This window comes from Rhododendron vialii, chromosome 12a, assembly GCF_030253575.1.
Source record: "Rhododendron vialii isolate Sample 1 chromosome 12a, ASM3025357v1".
NCBI lineage: Eukaryota > Viridiplantae > Streptophyta > Magnoliopsida > Ericales > Ericaceae > Rhododendron > Rhododendron vialii.
Window position 1 is genome coordinate 31,042,345 of NC_080568.1, and position 27,211 is coordinate 31,069,555.

A 27,211-nucleotide genomic window follows, 5' to 3' on the forward strand; every position below is an offset into this window, starting at 1 on the left:
GCGGCTCAGTTGCCGCTCGGCCACCGTGCTCCCTCGCCGATCGCCGCCCAACACAGTCGGTTGGGATCGGCAGAATTCCAAGGAGGTGATTCAACGACTCCAAAGATACTAGACGTCTGGGGTGCAACAACCATATGCAGCGAATGACACTACAACGACTTCTTCCTCGTATCCATTCACAGAAAGTCAGAGCAAGAACCCTAACCATATCAGTGGGAGAAGGAGACGATCCTCTATAATCTGGCGATTTTTTTGAGGAAAGCTCTAGAGCAGTAGTAAAAATTGGAGAATCAACTAAGAACAACTTTGAAGTACGGAGTATAATATAGGAAGCAATTATTGACCCATTGATTTATTCAAGCCGAAAGGGTACTCTCACCAATTCTCAGTAATTGAGAAATCGCGCAAACCTAACTTGGTCTTTTTCACAATCACAAGCTTTCATAAGTTAGTCACATCTCTCTCAACATTATCTTCTTTCCTTTTGACGAAGAAGGACACCATCGTAGCAAGGACAAAACAAAAACGTGACATCAAATTATCAATTTCAAGATATTGCGTTTCATAAATATAATTACCGCCAATGTTTTGTCTCGCCCGTATATGTCCATACACTTAACAAATGCATATAGTTCATAAGAGATCTTTTATTTTATTTCACAAAGGGATGTATATCTATACATATCGATGGAGTTACAAAGGGAAAAAAAAAAAAAAAATTCAATCCCAACTAACATGTGCTAATAATTTGTATCGTTTCAATCTTATCGGATGCCCCCGAAGGTACAATGATTTGTGAATAACAAGATACCTGAGTTTCTCTTTCTTCGTTTTTTTTTTCTTCTTATATATGACTACTAGCGTATGCAGCTGTACGCATTTCTTTAGGTCTTGGGATAGTTTTTGTTCCGATTTTGTTTAGCAGTCTAGCATTTTCAACTTTAGCTTTAGGCTATATTTCGATGGCAGGCATCTTTTGTTAAAGACGTGAGTCCGAGAGAGAGTTTTGTCTGACATGGCGTCTATTTATAGCTTTTCTCTCGAAAATAACGAAAAAGATGGAAAAGCTCCAATACATTAGTGTGTTTGGGAAAAACCAGGGATCCACGATCCCTACCATACCTAGAACAATGTATTCTCAACTAGTAATAACGAACAAAGATCGTCTACCCACTACTTTTCGTGACTTCTACTGTAATTATTTTTTATTTTTTGTAACACAGCGTGTCTTTGGACCAGCTTGTGCACACCACAAGACTAAATTTCTAAAGCCCCAACCAATCTTTGCTAACCCAAAGGGTTTTTACGCATGGCTGGCCCCAAGGGTTTTTTCCCAATGCAAGGAAATTAAACCTGGGACCTTAGGGCCATAAGTCCCTCCGTCCTAGCCGATCACTAACAGCACTACCCATCAGGGTTAACTTCCACTGTATTTTTTCTGTCTGTTGCGGAGAAAAATGGGCCTAGGGTCAATTTTACCAATCTATAAAGGGCCTACCGACTGTGTCGGCCCACACTAACGGATGGGTCTGAATAAAAACATCAGGGCCCAAAAACTGAAAACAGAAACTTAAAAAATGCTCACACGAAATCCAACAGCAGAAAGCAAGTTAAGCAACTGCAGGTGACAAATTTAGATTACTCGACGAATTTCACAGGTATTCACATTGTGATTCTGATTGTTGACTTCCTTGAATAGTACAGATGAAACAAGAGACAAGGTTCAGCAGAAATGACTTGTGCCGCAAGTTACGATTCCATTTTACAAAAGCAGCAGAGGAACTTTTGGTCTAAAAGGGCGGTTACTTCAGCAGCAGGCAGTGGTTTCCATGTGAAAAGAAGCTCAATGCCATTTGACGCCAGCAAAAAGGTCATTATCAGCAATGACAACGAGCAAGCAAATAAGCTGAACAATAGAAGAAAACAGAAGTTAAGCTAAGGCTCTCCGAAGTTTGTGAAGAAGTTGTGAATCCAGAGGTTCTTCTTTCTCATCTTACCTTACAGCACAAGACCTCTTGAAACTGGAGACATTAATGAGGGGAACTCGATTACGAAGGTGCGAATTTCCATTGGAGCAATTTCAACCACCAGCTTTATAGGATCAACAGGACCTCCTCTCAACACTTTGGATTTATCATTCTGAGAGCCTTCTACTTTCCAAACCAATCTCTTCTTTATCATTTCTTCTCTCTCTTGATTGGCCGATAAGCTCATTTCTGTAACTTTCCTTATCTACAGAGAGACAATTTTGAGCACATTTAGTAATCTGATATAGGAGAGTGATCATGGCAACGTAATTTAAATCAACCTTTTTATCAGGAAACAGTTTCTTCAGTTCTACACTTGCCAGTACTGAAAGATCCTTGTCCTCTCCAACCTAGAATCATAGAAGCAACAAGAGTTAGTTTAAAAACAGAAATGCTACTGGTACAGCGGCTGCTGTACAGCAGCCGCGTACAGATCACTTTTGTGCCCATCTCGGGTCCCGCAAAGATGATCGGAACCGCTCATTTTGTTCAAAATATTTCGTTTAGGGTCCCTGTAAAAAATCACCTCAATCCGATATCGGAAAGGGTGTTTACGAATCATCCAACTTTGCTTCAAAATTTAGCCGCGGTTCCGATCATCTTTGCGGGACCCGAGATGGGCACAAAAGTGATCTGTACGCGGCTGCTGTACAGCAGCCGCTGTACCAGTAGCAGCTTCCGTTTAAAAAACAAGTTCTGCATTATAGAATGCAAAGTTGGTTTTCATTTACCTCTGAGTTATCACGATGAACTTAATTAATTTGTATAGCTAATAAAATTCAGCAAGACACGTGCAAGAGTTAGGTGGCGGCAAGGGGCTGCCACCAGTGGTGACAACAGTGGTGGTAGGGGTAGGTGGTGGCGGAATCAGCATTGGTGGTATGGTGCCAACAGCAGTGATGGCAGCAGGGTGATGGTGGTGGCAGTGTCCTCGTAGTGGGTGGCAGTGTGGTCGTGAGGTGGTAGCATTCGATATCCTGACAATTTGTACGTGCTTTCCACAATTTGAAAGTGGGAACCATTTTCCGGCATAATGAAACTCAATTTCATCAACAGTAAAAAAAATTTCTTGCTTACATTCTCCATAATACCAAACACCAGACAACATTATAAAATGTTTTCCAGACAAACAGATGGCATAATGAAAGTGCATGGCAAACCAAAACTTAAAAGATTGAAAACTTGACAATGTTAGATTTTCCTTTTTCTTTTTGTTTAAGGAGAGGAATAGAAAGACCTCGTATAAGTGTGCCAACCGAAGGAGAACTTTTCCATCTTCAAGTTCCTGCAGTATTCAGAACAATGGTATAGCACAAGGTGATTTAGCAATGCACAACCACCTACAGAATGAACCACGCTTGCCAGGTCGTTAAGCATACAGGTAAATACCTGGAGGGTTATCATCGCAACATTATCGGGTAGACTGTAGGAGGGTTCCATCCCCTTAAAGATTGGCACATTTATATTTGTATCCTGCAAATTTATGAACAATCACTTATTACTATTGAGAAAGTTACCTCATGAGCTACAAGAACACTTCCGAGGTTGTTCTCTCACCTGCTCTGTGACGGCCAACAGAAATGGAGAATATATCTCCTGACCAAATGATCTACGCCACTTTGCTCCTTCTCCAAGAGGATCAATTCTGAGATAAAACTTCCCTTGGGCCTGTGAGAATCATGATTTTTAATCAAATCATTAACCACGTGTGGCTCTTGCCTTACACTCAATTCCATAACAAAATTGAAGCTGCAAAAGTACCACTTTCACATTCCATAAACAAACACTGACATGTGATCATGAAGGCCTACATCCAATATCACGTTAGGAAAGCATGAAAAATATTCGATTACAGTGTGCTTACTGTTAATCCACTGCATTTGTTATGAACACACACTGTTTCATTTAATGCCTCATCAACACCTCTACCATCATCATGAAGCAATCTCCTACATAATAGAAACCAGTTTATCTATCCTGGAACTGATATAATCAGGAGATTCTAATTGTCATGACATATGTTAAAGAACAAATGTAGTACTTAAGAGAATTTTGGAAGAAGCAAGTAACATAATGCAAAGAACAAACCTATGGAGCATCAACTCCAGTTGCCCATCAACAATGCTGGATCCGCCCACAGATCTATCTACCAAAACTGAGAACTCTTCGCTCTCATCTTTAATGTACATTCCAAGATTAATCTGAAAGTTAACCAAACTAGACATCAATACTTCCAAGTCCAAACGGTCTAACCAAATTGTGATGAAAGTGAAACTATCACATTAAAATAGGGCACCACGAGACAGCGCAGGAGCTACTCCTCCTTTCACACCCATAATGGATATATGAGTTTAATTTGTAGAAAGTGTAAAGAACATTGTACAATTGCAAAGCCATGGTAAAAAGATTTCCATCTTCACCAGCTAACTGGTCATCGCAAGATAACTCGAGTTTAAGAAATAAGTACAATATTATTGACATATGTATTCTAGTTGGTTTTACAATAAAAAACTCAAGTTAAGGAAAAAACTACAGAGCTGTAGCATTATTCAATAATGTAAACTTCTGCCGAATTATTCGCCATTGTACCTTTCGATGAACGTTTAGATGTTAAAGCTAAGAATCATGTTTCTTTAGTGACTAACGTAAACTTTGCCAAACTTCCTTAATGTGAACTCCGAATAAGTGTAGAATAATTGGCCAACGATTTCTGAAATTCGACATCCCAATTCTGGCAATTGTCAATGTAAATATTTTCTTTTCACCAAATTCTCCTTGTTAGAGCTCGTCCCAAATTGTTAATTTTTTAGTCTCCGAAACTAGTATATGAGCTTGGGCGACCTCCCCAATCCTTGCCAATTGCTTTTGAGTTGAATGCTTTAATATGATATCTAGAGCTAGTCTTTTGGAGGTTTTTTTCCAAGACTCTTAATTAATTGCCCCGTTAGCCTTAAGTAACTTGTTGCGATTCCAATGCTTGGACCCTTTGTTTACCTCTCCATGAGAGAGAGAAGGAACGCATGTGCAGGGGAGTATTAGCGGTTATCTCACATTGGTTAAATATAACCCCCAATACTCGTATACGAGCCTAGACGGTCTCTCCCACTCATTGTCCATTGGTTTTGAGTCGGATGCTTCAATACCCCTCTTTTACATTGACATACCCTTCCATAGTTCCATGCCGAACCAAAGTTTAGATTCGCCCTACACAATTTACCCCATGAAAAATATACCTTCACACTTACAAATAACGTCAATTACAATGTCAACTTACAGGGTAATAGTTTCCGGCAACAGGTTGGTTCACCTGAAGGTCCCAGTCGGCTCTGTAATCTCGAATCTGCAAAATAAGATAATTCCTTCAGCATCATGAGTTTGTTAGTGCTGACCTATTTATTCTGTTAAATAATCTGCTGGCACTGATAGTAAGGCATATTTCACTTGGGTAATAACAAATAGGTACTACCAAATGCAAATACACAACATACCCTTTGAAGGAAATCACGTCCACTGGAATCTGTATAAAATGTCTTATTGCTTTTTATAGCTGTTGTAAACTGGGTTACAATCTCCTTTCCAATTCCATCATCAACAGGAATAGGGCCAACCTGAAATTCAGTATGTTTCCATGGGGAGAGAGCTTCAAGATGGAATTTACCTTCTTTGATATACAATTTCCCTACTCTAGTGAGTAATCACTACTAAGAACTCCTGCCAACACAGAAATGATGGCAAACAAAGGTTCACTTACAGTGAATTCAACTTCAACATGCTCCTTTTCCTTATACACTCTAGTGACCTGCCCATACAAGCAACAATAAATTACCAAGAGAATCAAGAGTATAAATTTATGTTGACCACGTGCTCAATATCAAGTATTTTTAGGTCACCATCATTTGACGAGACTGTATTCTGTACCAGATCCTTATTTTCCTCCACATCTTACCCGTAGTACCAAATACCACCACAAGAATTCTACTGTGTTCGCGCACGTGCGTGTGTGTGAGAGAGAGAGAGAGAGATCACATTATTTCATGTAAAAGTTGCAATTTTTTTGGTTTTACCAAACATAGTCGTCAGGCCAATAGTAACAGGTGAAGAAGATGTCACCTACGAGAAATTTACCGATGGTTTATGAAAAGCATCAGAGGAAATATCTGACAACTTAATATGTTAAGTTGTTAATCTGTAGATTGCAGCACAAAAACATAAGACAGCTAAGTTATATGATTATAGTTTGCCCCCCTTATCTCAAAGATGGTGCTAAATTCTCCACGACCTACCCTTAAATTTGCTAACAATGGTTTCCCCTTGATATCCTTAATTCAATGAAACCAAAACAAAACAAAATAGACGAACGAAAGAAGGATCCAAAAAGGTAATACCTGATGTATCCATGAATTAATCTTCTGATGAACTTCATCAAATAGTGGTCCTCGCAATACTGTAAAGGGAATCTGCAGTTTCACAAACTCCTTAGTTGATCATTGGCATCACTAGGGCGCATCCATGTTGTAAATGCTTTGAAAGCTATATTACGTACCTGCCCTTCTGATGCAATGGGGAATGTACCATTGGGACGAAAGACATACGCTCCAGAGGCCTTTTACCAAAACCACCAAAAAGAACAAAAAAAAAGGGTGAAGTTTCCATATGTTAAGTCGAAACGATGATGCAACAGGCCAATACAACAATATGACGAGAGATATAGAAACAAGAGGCTCACAAATGGTGATATTAAAGCAACTGGGATATCAAAAAGATTTAATTACCTGGAAATACTTCTGGGATCCGTCATAATACTCCTGGGATCCATCATCTCCAGAATAATAGCTATATGATTGCTCTATAGATGCTTTGACCTTCAAATTGGTTTAATTCCAAATCAAAAGCATATTAAAAAGTCCAAAGAAAGAAATATTAAAGTAATGTTTTCCAGAAGTTCAAAAAGAAACATCTACATTATGTTCTTTCGTCTTATCATAGCTAAAACAGCAGTCGGCAAGATTGAAAAAAGAAGGGGCCAACCAATAACATACCGAGCTTTTTGTATTAACATATTGAGTAAGTTTTCCTTCACTTGCAGAATAAATAAGCTTCAAATTCCCTGGCCCCACTTCAATGATACCGTTCTCACTTCCCTTGGATTCGTATAATGTCTGTGTTGCAAAAGTAGCGGCTGCATTTGTAAAAAATGGGATGAAAAGAAAATACAGCCTCATGTCAACATACCAAGAAATGAACTAAATGATTTCCTAGTTCCTACAATCCATAAATACATCATATATGAAAGTTAGAAGTTTAACCTGCCCCTTTAGGAGTAGAGATGACATAAGTGCTGAAACCCAGAGGTGGAACAGATGCCGTGAAGGCAAGCCAATACCTGGGGGTCACACTAGGGGATTTTCCCACATATGCGGTAGCATAGAAGTTTCTTACGCCAAGAGAAACATTTCCCAGTGGTAGAAGTTGCGACTCAATTTCTTGTCCACTGGAATCTTGAACACTGACATTCCCATGGATCACCTAATAGCAAGTCTATGCATTAGATACATAATTTTAGAATCCTCAAACAAATTGTTCAAGTTGGCCAAAAGGAAAAGACAAAAAATGATGAATTAGTACCATTAATATCCAGTCATTATCTTTTTTTCAAAGGGAAAGAAGATGAACGTTTTCATGCAACTGGGAATATACACCAGGACACACATGCCCATACTACATGCCTACAACAGTTTATCCTTATTCTTCATACAGCAGCTTTCTTCAGGTAAAAAAGTAAATAAATAACAACACTGCTATTTGTGATATGATGAGAGGGTATCATGCTGCCACGCTACACCATATAACCCCCATCCTTCCTTCCCTTTTTCTTCTTTTGATTTTAAGAGAAGTGTGTAGAAACATTATATCCGTCTCAAAACCAATTGGCAATGAGCGGAGAGGTCCCAAATGTTACTTGATCACCCATTCCACTCCCAAGCAATGTGGGATTCATTTCCTTAACATCCCCCCTCATATGCAGCTGCATTTGAGGTCTGTCACGTGTGGCCACTTTTTGGGTCCAATCATCGTGCATCCTTTTTGTTGGTCTGTCATCGTGGGGTGTGGATTGTAATTTTTTTATAAAATGTAGGGTGGAACGGGCTCCGCTTTGATATCATGTAGAAACTTTATATACATCTCAAAACCAATTGGCAATGAGTGGAGAGGTCCCAGGTGTTATTAAGTGATCACTCATTCCACTCACAAGCAATGTGGGATTCATTTCCTTAACAAAGTCAAGACATGTTTCCTATTCTAAGCATTATATGCAACGTATAATAGGATCAGTACTGAGTATGGAAAGCTGAAGCATTGAAGAAACACAGACAAAAGCAACTTTTATAAGAGCTTTTCTCGGAGATGATACTGCAAAAGTTGACTAAGATCATGGGCTTGGAATAAACATAAAATACTCACAGGAATTTTTACAACACCATCTCTTTTCCACCCCAGGGAATTGTAGACAACCACCACCTACAGAAGAGAAGATAAAACGTACCAAGTGTTCTTGTTCATGAAAAATATTCTCTTATCCTACCTATTGGGAAAAAAAGACCAAAAAAAAATGTGTTGGAACATACTTCTTACCAATTTTTTTCCTTGGGATAGATCAACTTCTGTTGCAGGACAATAAGTTATGTTCAGAAGCGGACACTGGAACAAAAAAGGGAGAACTAATAAATAAATAATATCAAAGGGCAGACAAATCTGGACAGGGGGAAACCCACACAAGCAAAATCAAGTACTCTAATAGATCCCTTTGCAATGGTACAGAGAAAAACAATGTGCTGCAAATGCATGTGCCTTAACTATATCCGTATAGTATTTAGCTATTATGCTGTTGTCTGTACAGGCCCCCTAATCATTTTCTCATAGGTAAAATGAAATTATTGTTAAACTCAAACTAGATTGATGTAGATGCTAGTTTAGATATCGAGGAAATACACCTAGTTGGTAAAATAACATCCCAGAATTTGCATTCAATAACTGGGATTTACTCCTACCCAATCCAGGTGAGAGGTTATTGATGGGGGGAGGTTTAACAACTTGTAGCTTTTTGGACCCAACTAATAACTACATAATGTATTAAAAAAAGTGAAAAGCAATAAAGCAAATACTAAATAGCTCATTGAAGTATGCGGACATCTGCAATGACATTTTGAAGTTACTTTAAAAGCTGACTCCATCACAAATATTTTGGCGCAATCTTGATACCTCTTATTCTTGTTCGAAAAGAAAAGAACATGACTTTCTTGTACTTCTCCCCAATCGGAGTGAGCCTTCTGGTGTCCTCTACCTCCCTGAAGCTTATACTGGTCCTTTGAGGTGTGCAGTGGTTTCAAGGTTTGGATCCTCCAAAATCACTATTAGCTAGTTTCTCGTTGTGTGAAATGAATAGCAATTCTATACTTCCTAGTAATTAAAAACAAAACTTGGAACACATACGGATATGCAGCTTAATCTAAGTACTCCAATTACTAAAAGAAAATAGGGTCCTCATTGTTTTGCCTGCTGAAACTTGGTCACTGAACTCCTGGATCTAGATTTTAATCCTGAATCTACCATAAAAGCAAGTGAAGCTGCAACCAACTCCTCGGCCTGCAAAAAAAGGATAGCGGATTACACATGGTCATAGCATAACACTGAGAAGTAAGAGGTAATTTTTGGGGCTCCCAGATCAAATCTTCACCTCCTTGTAGCCTATAAAGAGCCGTTTTGCATAATCATCAGCCACATGTTGCTTTGAAGTTCCGCTAACAGCATCATGATGCTGAGCAACTGCCAGAGCATCACCCAAAGTGTCAGTAGTGGGTCCTTTTTCACTCCTCCCTCTGAAAAACTCCAATTGCCTTGCAGCCTATCATGTATTGGAATCCATTCAGTACAAAAATTTGGAATCTTGCCCAAAGTAAAATAGCATAAGACAATTTTCTTATCAAAGAAAATGAAATTGGTTCCATAACCTACCAAATAGTAGCCACTCATTACCCTCACATAGCCTTTCAGACCAGGCCTACTTGTAAAATAGCCAGTCCAGTAAGCATTTTTACGGTCTGCATACCTGAGACAGGAATACACCAAGTTCTTGTCATTGGGGTAATAATAGTGGCTTTTATTCCATATTCCAGAATCAAAATTTTGAACTCACGGGAAGTAGTCATCCGTCTTAAGCGGCCAAGATTGATGTTCAGCGTATTTTGCATCAGTGTATATTGTTGGGGTTGAATATAGTGCATTGACACGACCATCCTACAAGCATACAAGCACAAAATGACCATATACATACCCAAAACAAAGAAAAAACAAAGTGCACCTTTCATACTATGAAGTTGAAGAAAGAGGGATTAAATCACGAGAATATATATTGAAAAGAAAACCAATAAACCATTATGAATTACAGTAAGCAGTATGGTTAGGCGCAGGATTTCAGCCTCAAATTTTAAGCTAGTGCACGTCAACAAGCTTTAGCTTGTTAACTTCAACCCCTCTCTAAAAATTTTCCAGGAAACCCCAACGTCGAGCTTCCATTCTCCATTTCAAGCCTCCCAGCTTTAGCTTGTTAATCTCTCTCTCTCTCTCAAACAGATCTAGGGTTTCACCTTCTCTCAATGCCCCCTCTCTCTTTTTAGACATGGATTGGATGATACAGACTATCGCATCAAGGATTGTTCACACGCTCGAGGAGTCGTCAATAACGTTATACCAGACGTTTCTTCCATTCATTGTTGTGGCCGCTTTTCCAAAGATTTGTATTAAGACGTCTTCTGGTTCTGACTCTTTTTATGATGAATCATTCTTTGATGAAACCCTGTTGTTTAGGGCTTTGGAAAGACAATTCCAAGGTTTCTCACTTGCTTTTCTGTTGGTCTTTTGATCTGGCTGTTGGCTCTGTGAGATCTCCCTATCCAGTCGGGGTTGCCCCCTTTCTCTTTGTTCTCGGTTGGACCACATTAGTGGACGCGAAAGGCGGTCCAACTGATAAACAAAGAGAAATGGGACAACCCCAACTCAATAGGGAGATCCCACAGAGCCAACGAGCAACAGACCAACAAAAGAGCAAGAGAGAAACCTTGGAATTGTCTTCCTAAGGCCCTAAACAAGAGGGTTCCATCAGAGAATGATTCATCATATAAGGAGTCGGAACCAGAAGACGTCTTAACACGAATCTTTGGGAAAGTGGGCACAACAATGAATGGAAGAAACGTCTGGTGTAACGTTATTGATGACTCCTCGAGCATGTGAACAACTCTTGATGCGATAGTTTGTGTCTTCCAGTCCATGTCTCTTTTGAGGGGAGGCGTTGAGAGAAGGTGAAATCCTAGATTTGTTTAGAGAGAGAGAGAGGGAGATTATTTATGCCTGTAAAAAGCTGGGAGGCTCGAAATGGAGGATGGGAGCTCGACGTTGGGGGTTCCCAAAAAATATTCGAGGGAGTGCGAGAGAGAAGAAAGAGAGGGAAGGAGAAATTTTGAAAATTGTTGTTTAGTTATGCATGGGGGTTCAATATGCGGTCAGACAAAGAGCGTATAGTAAAAACAGTATGCGGCTTGTGTCTGTATAATCTATCGTCAAAATGTTGCATAGTCTTTACATGAACTAAAGGATGGTTACGGAGACTAAAAGAATACTATAATAGACAATTTATTGACAAAGGTAAATGCAGTGCAAACACAAGCACATCCCAATACAGATGGATATAAAGAAACAAACACATCCAGCAATGTTAGAGATAACTAACTTGATTGACATAATGAATTAGCTTGTCCATATTCCGATACCATGTGTGAGCATATTGGTACTTGAAATCTGTGCCCATGGTCCACATTATATGATTCGTGCGAGTAATATTAGCCTGAAAGAGGAAACATATCAAAACCATAAGTCTCACACGTTAGATTTTTCCTTGAAAATAATAATCTTCAAGCCAACCAAAGCTTTAAGTCTAATATATCATAATTGGATGGAATTGCTGCATATTGTTCAAGCAATTACTTCTTAAAATGTTTTTTTTTTTTTTTTTGATAAGTAATTACTTCTTAAAATGTTGAGCCAAGCAAATAGCAAGTCGTCGACAAGCGAACGGTAAGACAAAGGTCAACAGGTTCCAAATACAACAACAGAACCCATGTAGTCCCTAATCACTGGGGATATGGGCGGGGGACGATAGGAGACAGACCTAACCATTGGCAATATGCACAAAGTGGCTGCTCTCAGAATACCATTGAAACAGTGGCCCCCCATACCTATTTTGCCGCGGAACCATGTCCCCAAATTAAAGCCAAATGGCATTAGAGAGGGCAGGCCCAGAGGCCCAATTCAATTTCTGTGCACATTATCATGCTTCCTTCGTTGATAGTCAATAGGTTCCAAATGTTGCGAGTAAAATACCTGCACCTAGCTTACCTGTGCTAAAGCAGCAGATACAAAATCATTGACGCGCTCTTGGACATTGTAATCGAACAAATTGATATTATCCTTCAATGCATAAAAGACAACACTCGTCATATGATCTAACAATGTTCTACAGCATATTTGCATTATTTCTCCACACATTTACCTGAACAATGGGGGAATCATCACCAACTTCGAAGTAGAAACCAGTTGGTGGTTCATAATTGCGAGGGAATGCCCCAGCAAAAATCTACAATAGTACTAACACGAGATTTTATTTCCAGGAAACCGAAATTGAGACAAAAAATACAATCTATTAATCTAAACGATACTGGTCACATCAATTACAAGTATAATATGAGAAATATTAGTATATTACAATAGTAGAATCAAACTGAAAATAATTTGACCCACCTGTGCAGATGAACCAAAACTTTTAGAGCCCTGCCAGACAACCTCAAGACTTTTCTCAAGTTTTCTCTTAGCTATGTCTTGGTAATCAATTCGCCCAAAGAAAAGAGAGTCAAAGCCAACCTAAATGAACAAAAGGAATGAAAATTAATCATCAAACAGCAGTGTGCATTATTTTGAGCTCGATTTTTCAATTCCTTCAAAGAGATACTCTTCAATGTCTTGGCAGTTGATGTCAGAAACAAGAGTAATGAACCATCCTCATGCCGCAAGGAGTAATAATCCTGAGAGTTGTCATACCTCTGCCCCCAAAAGGTAAGCCTGCACTGCGGAATGCCCAAAGGGATCAATTTGCCAACCAATTCTTGGAGTCACATTGAACTCCTCTTTAATAAACCGATGCCCAAGCGTAGTCTGATCTACCATGTCAATATAGTGTGGGGCCGCTTCATCGTGCATGCACATACCCCCATTTCTGCACACACACACTCAATCAAACTTTATCTACTACATTTACCAAAATATCCATTCCCAACATGCTCAATCAAAAGTGGCAAACAAATATCTTGGTCTCATTTCCCATATTTCCCATATGGACTGAACAATATATATAAGAGTCAAATTGCCAAAAATCAGAGGTTTGAGGCTCAAAGAGGCCTAGTTTTGGACTTTTGTGTACAATGGAAATGGGCATATGTTATTGCATACATAAACTCTAGTTGACCCAAGTTGACAAGCTGCTTGACAGTATTCTGCATTAGCTCACTCTGATCCTGCCACCACCTCTGGAAGAATGCCTGTAATAAAACATACGCCCCCAAAATCAGTTCCATTTTCAGCCTGTGCGCCTATGTGTCCATCTATATTCATACACGTAATACCCATATAAAGGCATTCCCAACCCCTCACCAAACCTTTCATCACACTTGAAATTCGATGGAAGTGGGGCAAAAATGAGCTCCAATCCTTTCACCAAACTATACTTATCTTTGTGAAAGAAAATTTCCATCAAAACAAGGAAAAGATAGTTTTGGGGGCAGATAAGCTTGGAATTTCTAAAAGAATAAATACACCGAAGCCTGTATATGCATTGACTTAAAGAATGAGGAGTGGAGCATTCAAAACAAAGGATGAATAAAGTGGGCATTCGGGATAAGTTGGGATTCTTGTTAAAGACTTGACGAAGAACCGATGTCGCGGTTCACATCGATCAAGCTTTTAACCACATTTATTCTCCAATTCGGTTTGAAAATATGGGAAGGAAGATGCTAACCTCAGCCCTAAGGGCGGAGGATAATAGGTAAAAAGGAGCATCAATATCCGAGAAAAGTGAATTGATAAGTGTGAGAGTGTATTAATATCCATGAGATATGTATTGAAATCCGAACTTGCTTGCATATTATCATCGCTTGTTAGGTAGAGGTTAGCAAGAACCATAAAGAAAAGTAGTACACATGTGTTTGTTAAGCAAATGAAATAGAAATCGACCTGTTCAACGTAAATGAACTTCCGATTCTTATCAGCCAACAACGCCGGAATAAGTGAATCTAATACATTTTGCACACAAGCCACCTGATACAAGTCGATACACACGATAATCAGCAAAAACTCAGACACCAAACTAAACGGCAGACATTTGAATGAAAAATGCTAAAATCAGTGGAAAATGCGCTAAAAGCATACCGGTGTATTGATATCCGTAACATGTTTAGCAAAATTCTAACTCATTTTTCATTATTGGCATATTATGCACAAATAATGCTACAGATGCATCACTCCACACAACACCAACCACACCCTCCTACGAAGCACTGTATGATTGATGGTTGCAAAGTAGTTTCAAAGTGGTTATTCTCTCATTATTTCAAAGTGGTTATTCTCTTATTCCCAATCATGCAGTGCCATGTAGGCTGGTGTGGTTGGTGTTGTGGTGTGATGGAGTGTTGTGTCCCTAGCATTATTGATTATACACCGCCTAGACAAGGTGCCCAATCCTTCGTTAATGTCTGATTTCAGGCCTCTTTCTTGTTGCAACACTATAGAGAATGATGGTGGAGTTAACTTCTTCGAGTAGCTTACCATGGTGAAAGAAAGAGGAAAGAAATGAATATCTGCATATATATACATAGTCCCCTTCTTACAAGGACTACTTATTTTAATAAAATGCGGACCTTCCTTTCTCGATGAATTTCGATGATCTGAGCCGCTCAATATGTTCATAATGTGATTTTAAGGGTACCCGCGAGAAATCAAAAAAAAAAAAAAAAAAAGACGGGAAGGGTTTCATCCGAGCAGGTTTTGTTTATTTTTTATCTATCGGTTCAAATAACGACGGTTCAAATAACAACTGCTCAAATTAAGTCATTTTCGGTCATTTTTTTTGCCGATTTATTTGAAGTATAAGGTCCTCATTTTAAGTTTAAGATACTTACCTGAAGATTATATATACATATATGTATGTATGTATAGATAGAGAGAGAGAGAGAGAGAGAGAGCGAGAGAGAGACCTGAATGGAGTTGTTGGAACCGACGTAGTACTGATCGATAGTCTTCAACCATCCGACGTCGTCGTGAGAGTGAGGAACCAAATGAACGTTGAGCTTCCCTTGGACTATACCCTGGGAAGTGTTGTACACCATGTACTTGGATTCCACGCACAGAGCAGCGATCACCACTGAAATCAACAGAGACAGTCGTCGAATCGCCATTGGTGATGAAATCGAGAAGCTCAAGAATCACAATTGAAGCACGGGCTCTTTAATACTACTCCGTAGAAAAGAAGTGTTTTCGAATAGGGAACGGGACATCCGATCCGATGAGGGAATAGTGGAGAGTGCTAGATATGTCCTTTGTCTTCAACCGGTTGTTTCGATTAAACGACGAGGAATTTTAGGTGGATAGGGATGAAGTAGTCGTTGTCGGGAAAGCCTGGTGAGAGAAATTTTTTGCGCGGAGTTGGGTTTTGTAGCCGAGCGGCACCATGCGGTCAATTCGGCCTTTGATCTCGAAATTAACGACTTGAATCAAACATCTTTTTCTTTTCTTTTCTTTTCTTTTTAAAATTCGTTCAGTACATTTGTATTCGAACCGTTTAAAAAGTGTTTTAAACGATCGAGATGTGCTCGGCACCCTGCCACGCACCTCTGCTGACAGGGTCTCCGGTTCCTCGGTTTCGTAGCGATTGCGAAATCAAGAGATGATGTGGAAAGCAATTGGTCACATGGGGAGAACTGGAAAAATTAGTCAATGCTGCTGGTGGCCGTCAAGTGATGCCTCGTGCCCTTTTTCCGCCACATATTAGAATTAGGGGTGGACACGGGTCGGACGGGTCGGGTTCGGCCCCGAACCCGATCCGATCCGACCAGTCGGGTATCACTTTTTTGGAACCCGAATCGAAGGAGGGGGGATCATCCGTGTAACCGATTTTTTTGGTTGGATCGGGTCGGGTAAGAAAAAACAGCACCCCGAGCCCCGAACCGAAAACTGGTTTTTTTGGAAAATTGTACCCGTACCCGACCGAACCACATGTTCGTCCCCGCTCGAAATCCTTCGGGTCGGGTCGGGTTCGGCGGATCTCGGTTTTTTTGCACACCCCTAAATTTAGAATGGAGACAAGATAGGAGTGTTCCGGAGGTGAAAATTTTATAAAGTTTTATTTGTGATGGAGAAGTTATTAGATGTTTTCCATAGTGTATAAGTTGTTGAGAAATTTCAAGTTGTTTCAGATAGTGAATAAGTTTTTGATGGGTTTGAAAGTAGAGTCATTATAGCGAAAAAAGTTTTTGTTAATAATTTTTTTGTTAGTTAAAACAAAATAGTAAAATGTTGAAACTTTTTTTGTTAGTGAAAACGATATGATAAAATACGTTAAATGTTTATTATTATTTTTGTAAGTGAAAATACTCTCCAAGTGTGAGTCTCATTTAAATGTGTGGTGGAAAAGTCACCGGGTAAGTGGTGGTGCCGTGGGCCGGGGCACTCAATAATCTCCTGAGAAAGTAGGAGGGGAGGGGGAATGGGAGATGCTGTTAACCACTTCCTGCAAAATGGGTGCAGAGCGGTCAATTTGACTGTTTATCTCGATAATCGATAGTTCAGATTTTTTTCCAAGCAATCGATAATTCAGATTTGTAAGCGTTTAGATTCAATCCGAACTGTTCGTGCCGAGAAAAACAATCGGATTTGACCGTTTTAACACCTCTTTGCAGACATGTCGCTCGGTAGCATGCTCGTCAGGAGGAGTTTTTCGTTGTCTTTGACGAAAGAATATTCGTAATAAACTCAAATCATTGAATTTCCGACGTACCGGGGAAAAAAATTAATTTAAAACTCCAATCATTGAACCTTCTTATCTTAATGAGAGTTGGTATTATCGAGCAAAGGGGAATGCATGTAATATTTCTTTTTGATCGGCAATGCATGTTTTATTTCATAGTGCACCATTTGCAATTCATAAGTTGAGCCATTAGATTTTTTTATTTATTTTTCATTCGTTAAATTTAATCATCTACTGTATCCTAGGGAACTTATAGAAGAGGATGAGTTATTATGGGAATCGAACCATATACATGGAATTATAAAAGGAGACACCAAGTGCACTACACTCCACTTGCAGCCATGAGAATTCATGCGGTGAAGAATTGGATTACCGAAATTTCACATCAAACAATGCTTTAGCATTACTTTGATTAATTTTTTTATTTTACTAACTAATTCGTGACTTTATATGATAAATTAGGTATTCGGGTTAGTTTGCCGCACCTCAACTTATCCTAACGTATTAATCTCACCTCATTAGTGATGACTCGATAAAATTTCGAGGCAAAATTTTGTATGTATTGATAGCATTTGTGTAATTTTTAACCTAAATGTTGTAGCTGATATGTACAAATGTAGTTTGCCAATGTCCAGATCAAGAACATGGCAGGTTTCATTGGATAGCCAGATTAACAATTTTATAGTACTAGTTTGAACCATTGGTATTTATAACTGTTGCAATTTAAAAATCAATTACAGTAACAAAATCAAATATTTGGTACGATAAAAAAATCCCTACATTTTCTTCACACTTTTCATCAATTCTCTTTTCACTTTTATTAACAATTTTCAAACAGACTATTAACCAAATATAAATGAGTTAAATGATGAACACATGAGAAAAGCGAATAGAGATATAAAATTCTGAATTGGACAATGATTTTGGCACTTCATTTTATATAACCACACTCTAAATATTTGTCTTTTAATGTTCTTGTCATGTGTATTTTGAACTCTTAAAGACAAATATTAAAATGTAGTTATTAAAAAGTGAAATGCTGAAATTAATTACTTGTATTAGTTTTAGCATTTTTGTTGTTTTCCTCCAAATTTGGGCAAAAGTTAGTCATTCTTTCAATTGGATTAATTTCACTTGTATCCCTTAAACTATACAAATTCTCTTTAATTTGTCCCCAGACTATGAACTGCACTTATTTTGTCCCTCAACTATTGAATTTTCATCGATCAAATCCAATTGATACGATTGTTATCAATTCATCCAGTTGCACCTTTGTGACAGAAATAAAGCAAAATAAATCTAAATGCATGTTCCTCCAACCATTTGCTTGTTGCAACTCCACTAGATGCCCACCCACTCACTCATAGCAATCCAAATTGAGCACTAGTAGTCCTAACTAGATTTTAGAAAACCCACCCCCTGATAGCTCTAATTCTAATTTACTCATGATGATTGAAATCACAGGCGGTGATAATTTACTCCTATTAGGGGTTTCAAGGCTTACAACCTTTTGCTACATCGGGTACAAAATGGTGGATCTGATGATGCACACATATTCCTTCTAGACACTTAAAAATAGATAGAAAACCATTTCAAATATTTGTTGCATGAATTGATTTGGTAGATTCGACAGCAATGATATATTTGTTGTTGTCATTGGCAACGAAATTAAACGAGGGTGGATGTTGTCGATATCGAAGGTGAAGAATTTGATCGTTGAGGGACTAAATAGGTCTAATTTATAATTTAGGGGCGAAGCATCTGTATAATGCAAGGGACAAAAGTGACATTAACCGTTTCCAATTAGGAAAACCAAGGACTAAATAGAAACAAAATGAATAGTTGACAAATTACAGGAAAGGAAACATCCCAAAATCAAATCGGCCGGCTCGACGGCGCGTCACCATCCCTCATCGCCAGCGGGGCGTCACCATCTCTCATCGCCGGCGGCGCAGTTGCCGCTCCGCCACCGTGCTCCCTCGCCGATCGCCGCCCAACCAGTCGGTTGGGATCGGCAGAATTCCAAGGAGGCGATTCAACGACTCCAAAGATACTAGACGTCTAGGGTGCAACAACCATATGCAGCGAAGGACACTACTACGACTTCTTCCTCGTATCCATTCACAGAACATCAGAGCAAGAACCCTAACCGTATCAGTGGGAGAAGGAGACGAACCTCTGTATGCGGACGTACCGAGGCCGAGTCGGAACAAGTCCGAGAGGAAACCGTACCCGACGCCCATGAAAGTTCTGATTCGGAGGGCGAAGGAGGAGAGAGAAGCTCGAAAGGCTAACCCGTGTCGAGTGCTTGAAGATGCCCCTGATAATGGTCTACTTGTTCCTGAACTCGTTGATGTGGCTCACCGAGTCTACCGAGCGAGAGAGACAGTCCTGTTTGGAATATCGAAACTCCTCGATGTCATTCCCCTCCAACGATGCAGGTACAGAAGTTCCTTCCCCCCTCCCCCCCCTTTTCGAATTCGATTTCGGTTGAGTAGCGTCATTGAATTTGGATTTATATGCTGAAACTAAGTTACTGAAAACGGTAATATCATAACGAATCACGTACTTTTATTTTTATTTTTGCTCGGCAAAAGTCGATAGTGTTTGTAGTAGTTAGTGCAGTTGAACCCCGGCTGAATGCATAGAGTACATGGTGCCTACCACTACGCTTGCAACAAATTAATTATTACAATGTAGGTTTCGGTACATGGTGTTTCCATTCAGAAACCATGAATTTAACGATCCAAAGTTTTTTCTATTTATTTCAACAAGAATACAGAAAGAGTGTATCTTTGCCCCAAGACTGTGAAAAAGTTGGTTAAAATACTCCTCCAAATGCGTCTGACATGAATAATTTGGAAAATAATATGTTTTTTTATTGGATGTCTATGGTTTGAAGAACTGCATACAAAGACAAGCAGTTTGTTGGAAAAGTACACTGATGCACAATCTAGGATTCTACAACTCTCACAAGAAAATGAAGAGTTTAAGGAACAAAATGCGAAGCTGGGTGCAGAAAATAGTAAGCTCAAAGATGAAATCAAGAAGCTTCGAGATGAGAAGAAATCAAAAACATCTAGGCTTGTGGATGAGGTAGACAAATCACACAATTTGATGCATGACATTGCAAAGAAAGCTGAAAAAGCTAAACTCCAACACTAAGTGTCACAACTGAGTTGCGAGGTGGCTGCCCAAAAAGCTACACTAATGCTGTGGATACCAAATGCAAACTTCGTGTGAGGTCTAGAAGAATCAAGAATCAAAGAAGGCAAAAGAAACTTTACATTCTCAAGTTCCTAAAGAATTCTGAAGTAATACAATACTTGGAAGTGAAAGAAATAAAAAAATTACAAACCATGATTGAAACAGAAGATGCAAGCTCCTGCATGTGGATTTTTCAAGCATTAGATGTCATTGTTCAACATGTGGTCAAAATGCTGAATGAAGGCGACACCTCCCACCATATACATGGTACTGAGCTTCAAGGACTGAAGGAGACAAAGTGGTTCTAGGGGAAAAGCTCGCCTTGGTCGAGGGACAACCCTGATGTTGAGGTACGGCACGACCCAGCCCTGAAGTCGATGGTTTACTTTTGGTTGAGGCAGGGCCCAAGATGCTTGGGAACGAAGGAGGACCGTGGATTGGAGGCTTGAGCTCAAGAGACCGTTTGAAGGTTGGATCACCTTATGACTAGTCTTAGAGAGAGAGGCAGACCCTTTGACCGAAGGACAACTCCTCGATCTGTGTATCATACCTTTCTTCTTCCTTCTGAATACCTCAGACCTTGGGAGAAGTAACTTACCTACCATCTGATTCTGAATCTCTAACAGTCAACCTCATAGGTCTGACCCTAGGCCTGCGGCCTTCAGGTCTATGACCTCTAGGGACCTTCCACCTGTCCTCAGACAGTTGGACTCTCTCTCTCTCTCTCACTCTTGTCCAAAACCCAATCGTATATACAACACAAATGGCATTACCTCTCTACTGCCACTCCCTCTCTAGGATCTGTCTTGGGCTCTCTCCTCCTCCACCTTCGGCACTCTTCAGGATCCCGGTGGTAATTGGCATCCCGAACTATCAGGTACTCAATCTACCTTACACGCATTTTATAACTTGGGAAATTGAAATTAACTCTTGTCAATTGGTTTTGATGTCTGCGGAAGGGAAGAGTTTCATTTAGGTGGACCTTGCTTAAGCCATTTAACCAATTTATAACTTGCTAAGGAGTAAGGATTCAGTTGCACGTGAAGGGTGTGCAACTTGTAAGAAGTTAACCCAACAAGTTAGCACTTGGTAAGGAGGGCGAAGACAAGTGTCTTGCAAGCTCAAATCTCTAGTTCGACTCCCACCAAGAGCAAAATCCTTTGAGCCACCCACCCTGCAAGCTGTGAAATAGTTGGGGAAGGGGCTCCGGTATGCACCGGCCACGCAACCCAAGGTGGTGTTAGGATGATGGGTTCCATTTTACCAAAAAATACTGAGCAGTTATTTCTGCTCTTTTGATGCTGGTTTTGGATCATGGATTTGTGGGTGGAGAAGAAAATGTTCGCGATTTCGTTCCAAAAATCCAAATTATGTTCCCATTTCATTTCTTTTGTCTTCGACATATCCCTTGGTGAATTCAAGATCCAAACACAGCCTAAAGGGGCAGAATTCATGAGGATTTCCGCTATGCCAGCTTTGGATAGTGTATTGCCCTTGTTTCCAGTGGCAGTTGTGATGAGCGGGCATGGATGAGATGAGAAATCTTAAGACCCGGATCCATGTCGAGCGGATCTTATACGAATTGCCTACTTTTGGAGATAGCAGATGTCACACCCCATCCCGGAAAACACCACACTAAATTATTTTCCAAATGGGATGGACCCACACCTTGGCCCTGCTCATACAGTAAATAAAACACCAGCCAAGCGTTCAACTCATAAAAAGAAAAACTTAACTTGCATATATACGGAAATAACTGTCATACAAGACGTGCCCACATTATTTACAACATATACCAGCTCCAAAAATAGGCACATAATCAAAAGAGTCAAAAAGCTAGACTTCTATATACACAACTCATGTCTAGACTCTGCAGTGGACCCGCGTGCCGTCACGCACCTGAAAAGAAAACACTGTGGGGGTGTGAGCTATCAATGTGCTCAGTGAATGCTCTTATCCATAATAAAAGAAGCAATATTGACAAGCGCTATAAAAAAAAAATTCCGAACCACAATATTCAGCCTGTTTATAACCACTTCATTAATACACCGGTAAATTTATAGGCTCGAGGCCATGGCTATAACAACACCAACATAGTACTAGTAACGCCACTAAGGCAATATTCATAATCACGCCACTAAGGCAAAATATTCACGCCACTAAGGCAATACTTGTCACGCCACTAAGGCAATGTCATTCACGCCACTAAGGCTATAATACTCACAACGCCACTAAGGCCATATTCTTAACGCCACTAAGGCTATATATCAAATAACTTCAAGCCGAACAATATCTTATCAACATGAAACATGACTTTACACTATGTCTCATCTTCCGTTATTAAAAATAAGAACACCCACCTCGAGGCCCAGCCAAAAAGTACCAACACGAGCTCACTACCTACGTGGAGTCACGGTACTCGTCGCCGCCTCCGAACCTGAAGTGTTACACATAAATCAACACATGTGAGTATTATGATTGATATACTCATAAAAATGAAAGGATTGCAACCATTCCTCTAGTATCATGTTCCTTCCAACTAACCTTAAGATATCATTCAGCACATTAAAGAACAGAAAAAGAAAACAAGTCAATCGCATATCCAAAAAGCCATCAGATTAGCCAAACTCTAACTAAAGTATAGCAATATATACTCTTGTACACTTGCCACACAAGATAAAATTCCCTTTTGGCAATCACAACACAAGAGAACCCATGTTCTCTGCTCCACGTACCAAGCCCAGTTTCCTTTCTTGAACAACTACATAGTCCAAATTCCACAAATTGCCACAGGAATTCCAAAAGCACAACATCTGGTACAGTCAAATTCGGCATCTCCCTTATTTTCGGCAATTCCAAACCTAGTTCAACACTTGGGCAATTATTTTAGACATTCCGGCTCACATCCTAACAGATTACAATAAAATTCAACACTTACAAATTCATTTACAGCAGCTATGAAGATAATTTCCAGTATTTAGCACACAAATCCTGCACCTAACCACCTGCGTTTAAGTTCTTAAAAGGATAAATGTTTCCCTTTATTCCAGTCCAGCTCAAACCTTAGAGTGAGGAAAAAAAACCGTAACAAATCACAAAATCCCCATGACAAGAAGACAATTAAGAGTACTTACCACAAACCTAATTCCTTTTTCTTTCTTTCTTTCTTTTTTTTTTCTTTTCCCCTTCTTCTCTTTTTCCTCCCTTCCGTCTGCTACTTCTTCTTCTCTGTTTCTGATCTCTTTTTTTTTTTGGTTTTGTTTGATAGATATATACCACACATGCACACAAGCACACCCTTTATGCTCCACGTGCACACAGATTTTGTTTTTTTTTACAACTTAAACCCAATAGTTCTAGGAAATCACATTGGAAACCCACATAAATAAAATAAAACTCACTTTTAATAAGCCTACTTCATTTCTTTTCTTTCCTTTTCTTTTTAAAAAAAATAAAAATAAATAAATAAATAAAATAAGAGTCGGGTCTCACAGCAGATCCCTATCAAAAGACATCTTATTAATTTGTTTTTTGGCCTTAATTTATAAAGGGCGATGCTGATGGTAATTGCGGCCTTGTAAGTGTAACCACTAACACGTACCTTTTTCTGCTGAGAGCTGGCCAATTTCCGAATGCATAGGCTAGGTTGAATATTTCATTTATTCATGGAGTCCTGGAGATATGTTGATCAGGTCATGGCGTTTTCCTGATAAATTGCCCTTCCTAAAAGTGGTGTGTTTTGATGATCAAGTGCGGATTCCGCATCATCATCTTCAAAATATTGTATACGAGTTAGTAGCAAGCCATTTACCGTTTAACATTTACCTAATTCTCCACTTATTAGGTTGTCAACTCCTCAAGCTGAAGTGATTTATTTACTCCCTCCGTCCCGATTTGTTTGTCTACTTTTTGACTTTAACATGTCCCAAATTGTTTGTCCAAATAGAAGTTGACTAGGAAAAATTTCCTTAATACCCTTTCACTTTTCAAAAAATCATGTATTCGGAAATGTGCGCTCTCATTAATTGTTCAAAAAGGTATTTTTGGAAATTAAAAACATTTTGAGTGTAATCATTGTGCTTCCTTAATAAGTTGAAATCCCAAAATTGGACAAATAAATTGGGACGGAGAGAGTAGCACTCAAGTATAAAATGATTTCTTCTACTAGGTAGAAAGCTCGGAATGACATTAATCATGGGTTTCCCATCAATAATTTAGCACTGCAGATGGAAGTTAACAAATGGTTAAGTCCTATTGGGTGGTATTGTCATTTCATTCACTTGTTTATGTCTATCAATTGTATTGATGTTGTTTATATAGTTGGGTAAAAGCTCCATTAATGGCACAATTATATATTTAGAAGATCCAAAATGGCCTTCAAGAATTTGAGTTAAGACTTGAACCTTGTTTGGTTTTGGGTATCTCTCATATTAATATAGTTACTGCTGAAATTTGAGATTAAGGATTTAACGGTTGGAGATGCTCTTACCATGCGCTTCATCCCTCATTTACTGGCTACTTACGAGTTTGTGACAGAATAATGCTTCATAAGTGATTCGAATAACTCATTCGCTCAAATCTATTTTGTTTTTGTCTCAGGCACTGCTTTGAGGTTCATGTCGGTTGCGTGGGTCATGAAATACGGACGTGCACCGGCCCCCAAAGTGGTTTCAGAAGCGCTACTCATGTATGGCGAAGGGGAGGAGTCCAAGATGTTATTTATTTTCCAAAATGCTTCCATCTATATGACCGTGTTGGAAAACCAAGAGTCGGGCATGATGAGAGGCATTCTGTCCGGCGTATCCCCGCTGTTGTGGAGCTATGTATACAAGCTGGTCTAGACCTTGAAAAATACCCTACAAAGAGAAGAACCAAACCTGTTTATTGTATAGAAGGTAGAATTGCAGACTTCGAAACAGAGACAGAAATAGATGAAACGAAAAGTGGCCTAGATATAGTTTTGGGGACAATGAATGAAGAAGTGGGTGGTGTAAATTTGGATAGTTTGATTGATTCTGAGCCCATCGCTGTAGATGGAAAAGAAGGTAATGTGAGGGTTTCAAGCGTTGTGACATTAGAATCCTGGTTTGAGATGATATCAGGTGTGAGGAAGATCATGGAGAAGTATGGTGTTCAGACATGTGGATACTGTCCCGAGGTCCAGGTGGGGCCTAAGGGACATAAAGTGAGAATGTGTAAGGCATCAAAACACCAGTCTCGCAATGGCTTGCATGCATGGCAAGAAGCAACTATAGATGATTTTGTGGGGCCCAACTACGTCTGGCACGTGCGTGATCTAAATGGGCCTGCGTTGGATAACAACTTGAAAAGGTATTATGGCAAGGCTCCGGCTGTGGTAGAACTGTGTGTGCAAGCCGGGGCTCCAGTTCCAGATCAGTATAGGAGTATGATGAGAGTGGATGTGGTTCCTCCTGGTCGTGATGAAGTTGATCTTGTTGCTTGATAACTGACTCTTGTGGACATACCACAGGTTCCTTGACATATGAGCGAAACCATACAAAACAATACCAAGCGTTGTGTACCAATCAATTTGGGTCTACTCTGCTAGATGGATCTATTTTCTCCATTCTGCTCCATCTGAGGGCTATAGCCAAGCCTTGTGTCCCCAAGCATCTGAGTTATTTCCGTTGTATAGGTTATGAATCCATTCAATGGGAATGCACCAAACTATAATATGCATGAAACAGATTTTGCTTTGTTCAATTGAATTGTTGATCATACCTTGAGGGACCTTTCGATTGATTGCTTTAGACATCAATGAGTTCTGATAAGGCTCATGAAGAGGCAGGTTTTGGCTCAGCTTTCGGCATTTGCGGATTATTGGCACTGCCATGGTGCTGAGACGTGAGAGTTTCTCTTGTTTCCTCCCCTAAAACTTAGTAACTCTTTTCCGGATGTCTTGGTGAGGAACTAGGGGGGCCCACTGAGCTAGTGTGTAGAACTGCTTTCAAAGCTCATGATTTTGTACGTGCTTTTCTTTTGTGATGTTGTAAAGGTGATTTCCAGAATGAATTCTCTTCTCCACTTTCTTTTTTTTTTTTTGTGGTCTGATGAAACGGCATTAGTTTGCCGGTGGGGCGGTGACGGTTTTGGTTTTGGTTTCCTTCTACACTTGTATTTCAGTTTCCAGTTGTTAGGTTTCAATGGTATTTGTCATGTGTTGTATAGAGATTATTAATTTTGTTTGGGAAAGATTGATTGACAGTAGATCAGGAACTGTACCTGTTTTTGTCTGGGAATTGATATTCGCGCTCTAAGATTTACTGCAGGCGCTCCATTTTTGGTTTTTACACTGTGATGTTGCCAGCAACATCACAGTGTAAAAACAAAATATACACTGATGTTGCCAGCAACATCACATCATAAAAACAAAAAGGTGGAGCGCCTGTAGTAAATCTTGGAGCGCGAAAATCAGTTCCCTTTTTGTCTGTACCAGTGTTTAGGTTCCTCTCTGCCCATCGGATCACGTAAAAATATATTCATGATTGATCGCGTTTCCAAAATCCTGGAGTCGCCATTGCTTATGAACATGGTCTAAAAGTTGTGGACTACAATTTTTTGGTTTTGTTCTTATTTAAATTTTCGCGTACGTCAGTTTTGCGCCAAATTTTCGTGTACATTCGTCTCAACGAGATGAATAGAAAAAGTAAATAGTTATGACTTTTACACAAGTACTCTAGTATTTTAGGAAATATCCAACAAAAACGGAAAAAAAATCGGATTTTTGGGTTTTTTCTTTAAATATTTTACAAAATACTTGAATAGTTGTGTAAAAGTCTTTTTATTTTTATTTTTTTGATTCCTTCAGCAAGACGAACCAGTAATATATAAA

General features: G+C 39.4%; 2 protein-coding genes and 1 non-coding gene across 3 annotated transcripts; 1 reads left to right on the forward strand and 2 right to left on the reverse strand.

Moving 5' to 3' along the window:
- Positions 1-1,610: 1,610 nt before the first annotated feature.
- On the reverse strand, positions 1,611-15,840 carry LOC131312009 (probable alpha-mannosidase At5g13980). Its single transcript, XM_058339698.1, has 29 exons — positions 15,383-15,840; positions 14,364-14,447; positions 13,584-13,672; positions 13,176-13,350; positions 12,879-12,998; positions 12,631-12,714; positions 12,477-12,548; positions 11,812-11,925; positions 10,222-10,322; positions 10,041-10,134; positions 9,763-9,930; positions 9,582-9,671; positions 8,661-8,726; positions 8,490-8,546; positions 7,334-7,553; positions 7,067-7,206; positions 6,800-6,889; positions 6,571-6,630; positions 6,413-6,484; positions 5,779-5,826; positions 5,516-5,635; positions 5,302-5,367; positions 4,116-4,228; positions 3,892-3,976; positions 3,585-3,695; positions 3,417-3,500; positions 3,265-3,312; positions 2,309-2,377; positions 1,611-2,232 (listed from the first exon to the last, which is right to left on the reverse strand). The coding sequence occupies exons 1-29, from the start codon at positions 15,581-15,583 to the stop codon at positions 1,999-2,001; spliced, it is 3,075 nt and encodes a 1,024-aa protein (XP_058195681.1). The 5' UTR covers positions 15,584-15,840; the 3' UTR covers positions 1,611-1,998.
- Positions 12,318-12,425, reverse strand: LOC131312171 (small nucleolar RNA snoR100). Its single transcript, XR_009195748.1, has one exon. It is a non-coding gene; the product is annotated as a small nucleolar RNA snoR100 (small nucleolar RNA).
- A 3,153-nt stretch (positions 15,841-18,993) lies between the features above and the next one.
- Positions 18,994-26,591, forward strand: LOC131312017 (APO protein 3, mitochondrial). Its single transcript, XM_058339712.1, has 2 exons — positions 18,994-19,592; positions 24,958-26,591. The coding sequence occupies exons 1-2, from the start codon at positions 19,231-19,233 to the stop codon at positions 25,820-25,822; spliced, it is 1,227 nt and encodes a 408-aa protein (XP_058195695.1). The 5' UTR covers positions 18,994-19,230; the 3' UTR covers positions 25,823-26,591.
- The last annotated feature ends 620 nt before the right edge of the window (positions 26,592-27,211 follow it).

Bases quoted from the DNA above. Each gene is read 5' to 3' on its own strand.
- LOC131312009 (XM_058339698.1), bottom strand. From the start codon at position 15,583: ATGGCGATTCGACGACTGTCTCTGTTGATTTCAGTGGTGATCGCTGCT. The intron at 12,999-13,175 runs GTATGACAACTC...TTGTTCATTTAG, and splicing joins CTTACCTTTTGGGGGCAGAG to GTTGGCTTTGACTCTCTTTT. The intron at 5,368-5,515 runs GTATGTTGTGTA...CTTATTTTGCAG, and splicing joins GACGTGATTTCCTTCAAAGG to ATTCGAGATTACAGAGCCGA.
- LOC131312017 (XM_058339712.1), top strand. From the start codon at position 19,231: ATGCAGCGAAGGACACTACTACGACTTCTTCCTCGTATCCATTCACAG. The intron at 19,593-24,957 runs GTACAGAAGTTC...TTTTTGTCTCAG, and splicing joins ATTCCCCTCCAACGATGCAG to GCACTGCTTTGAGGTTCATG.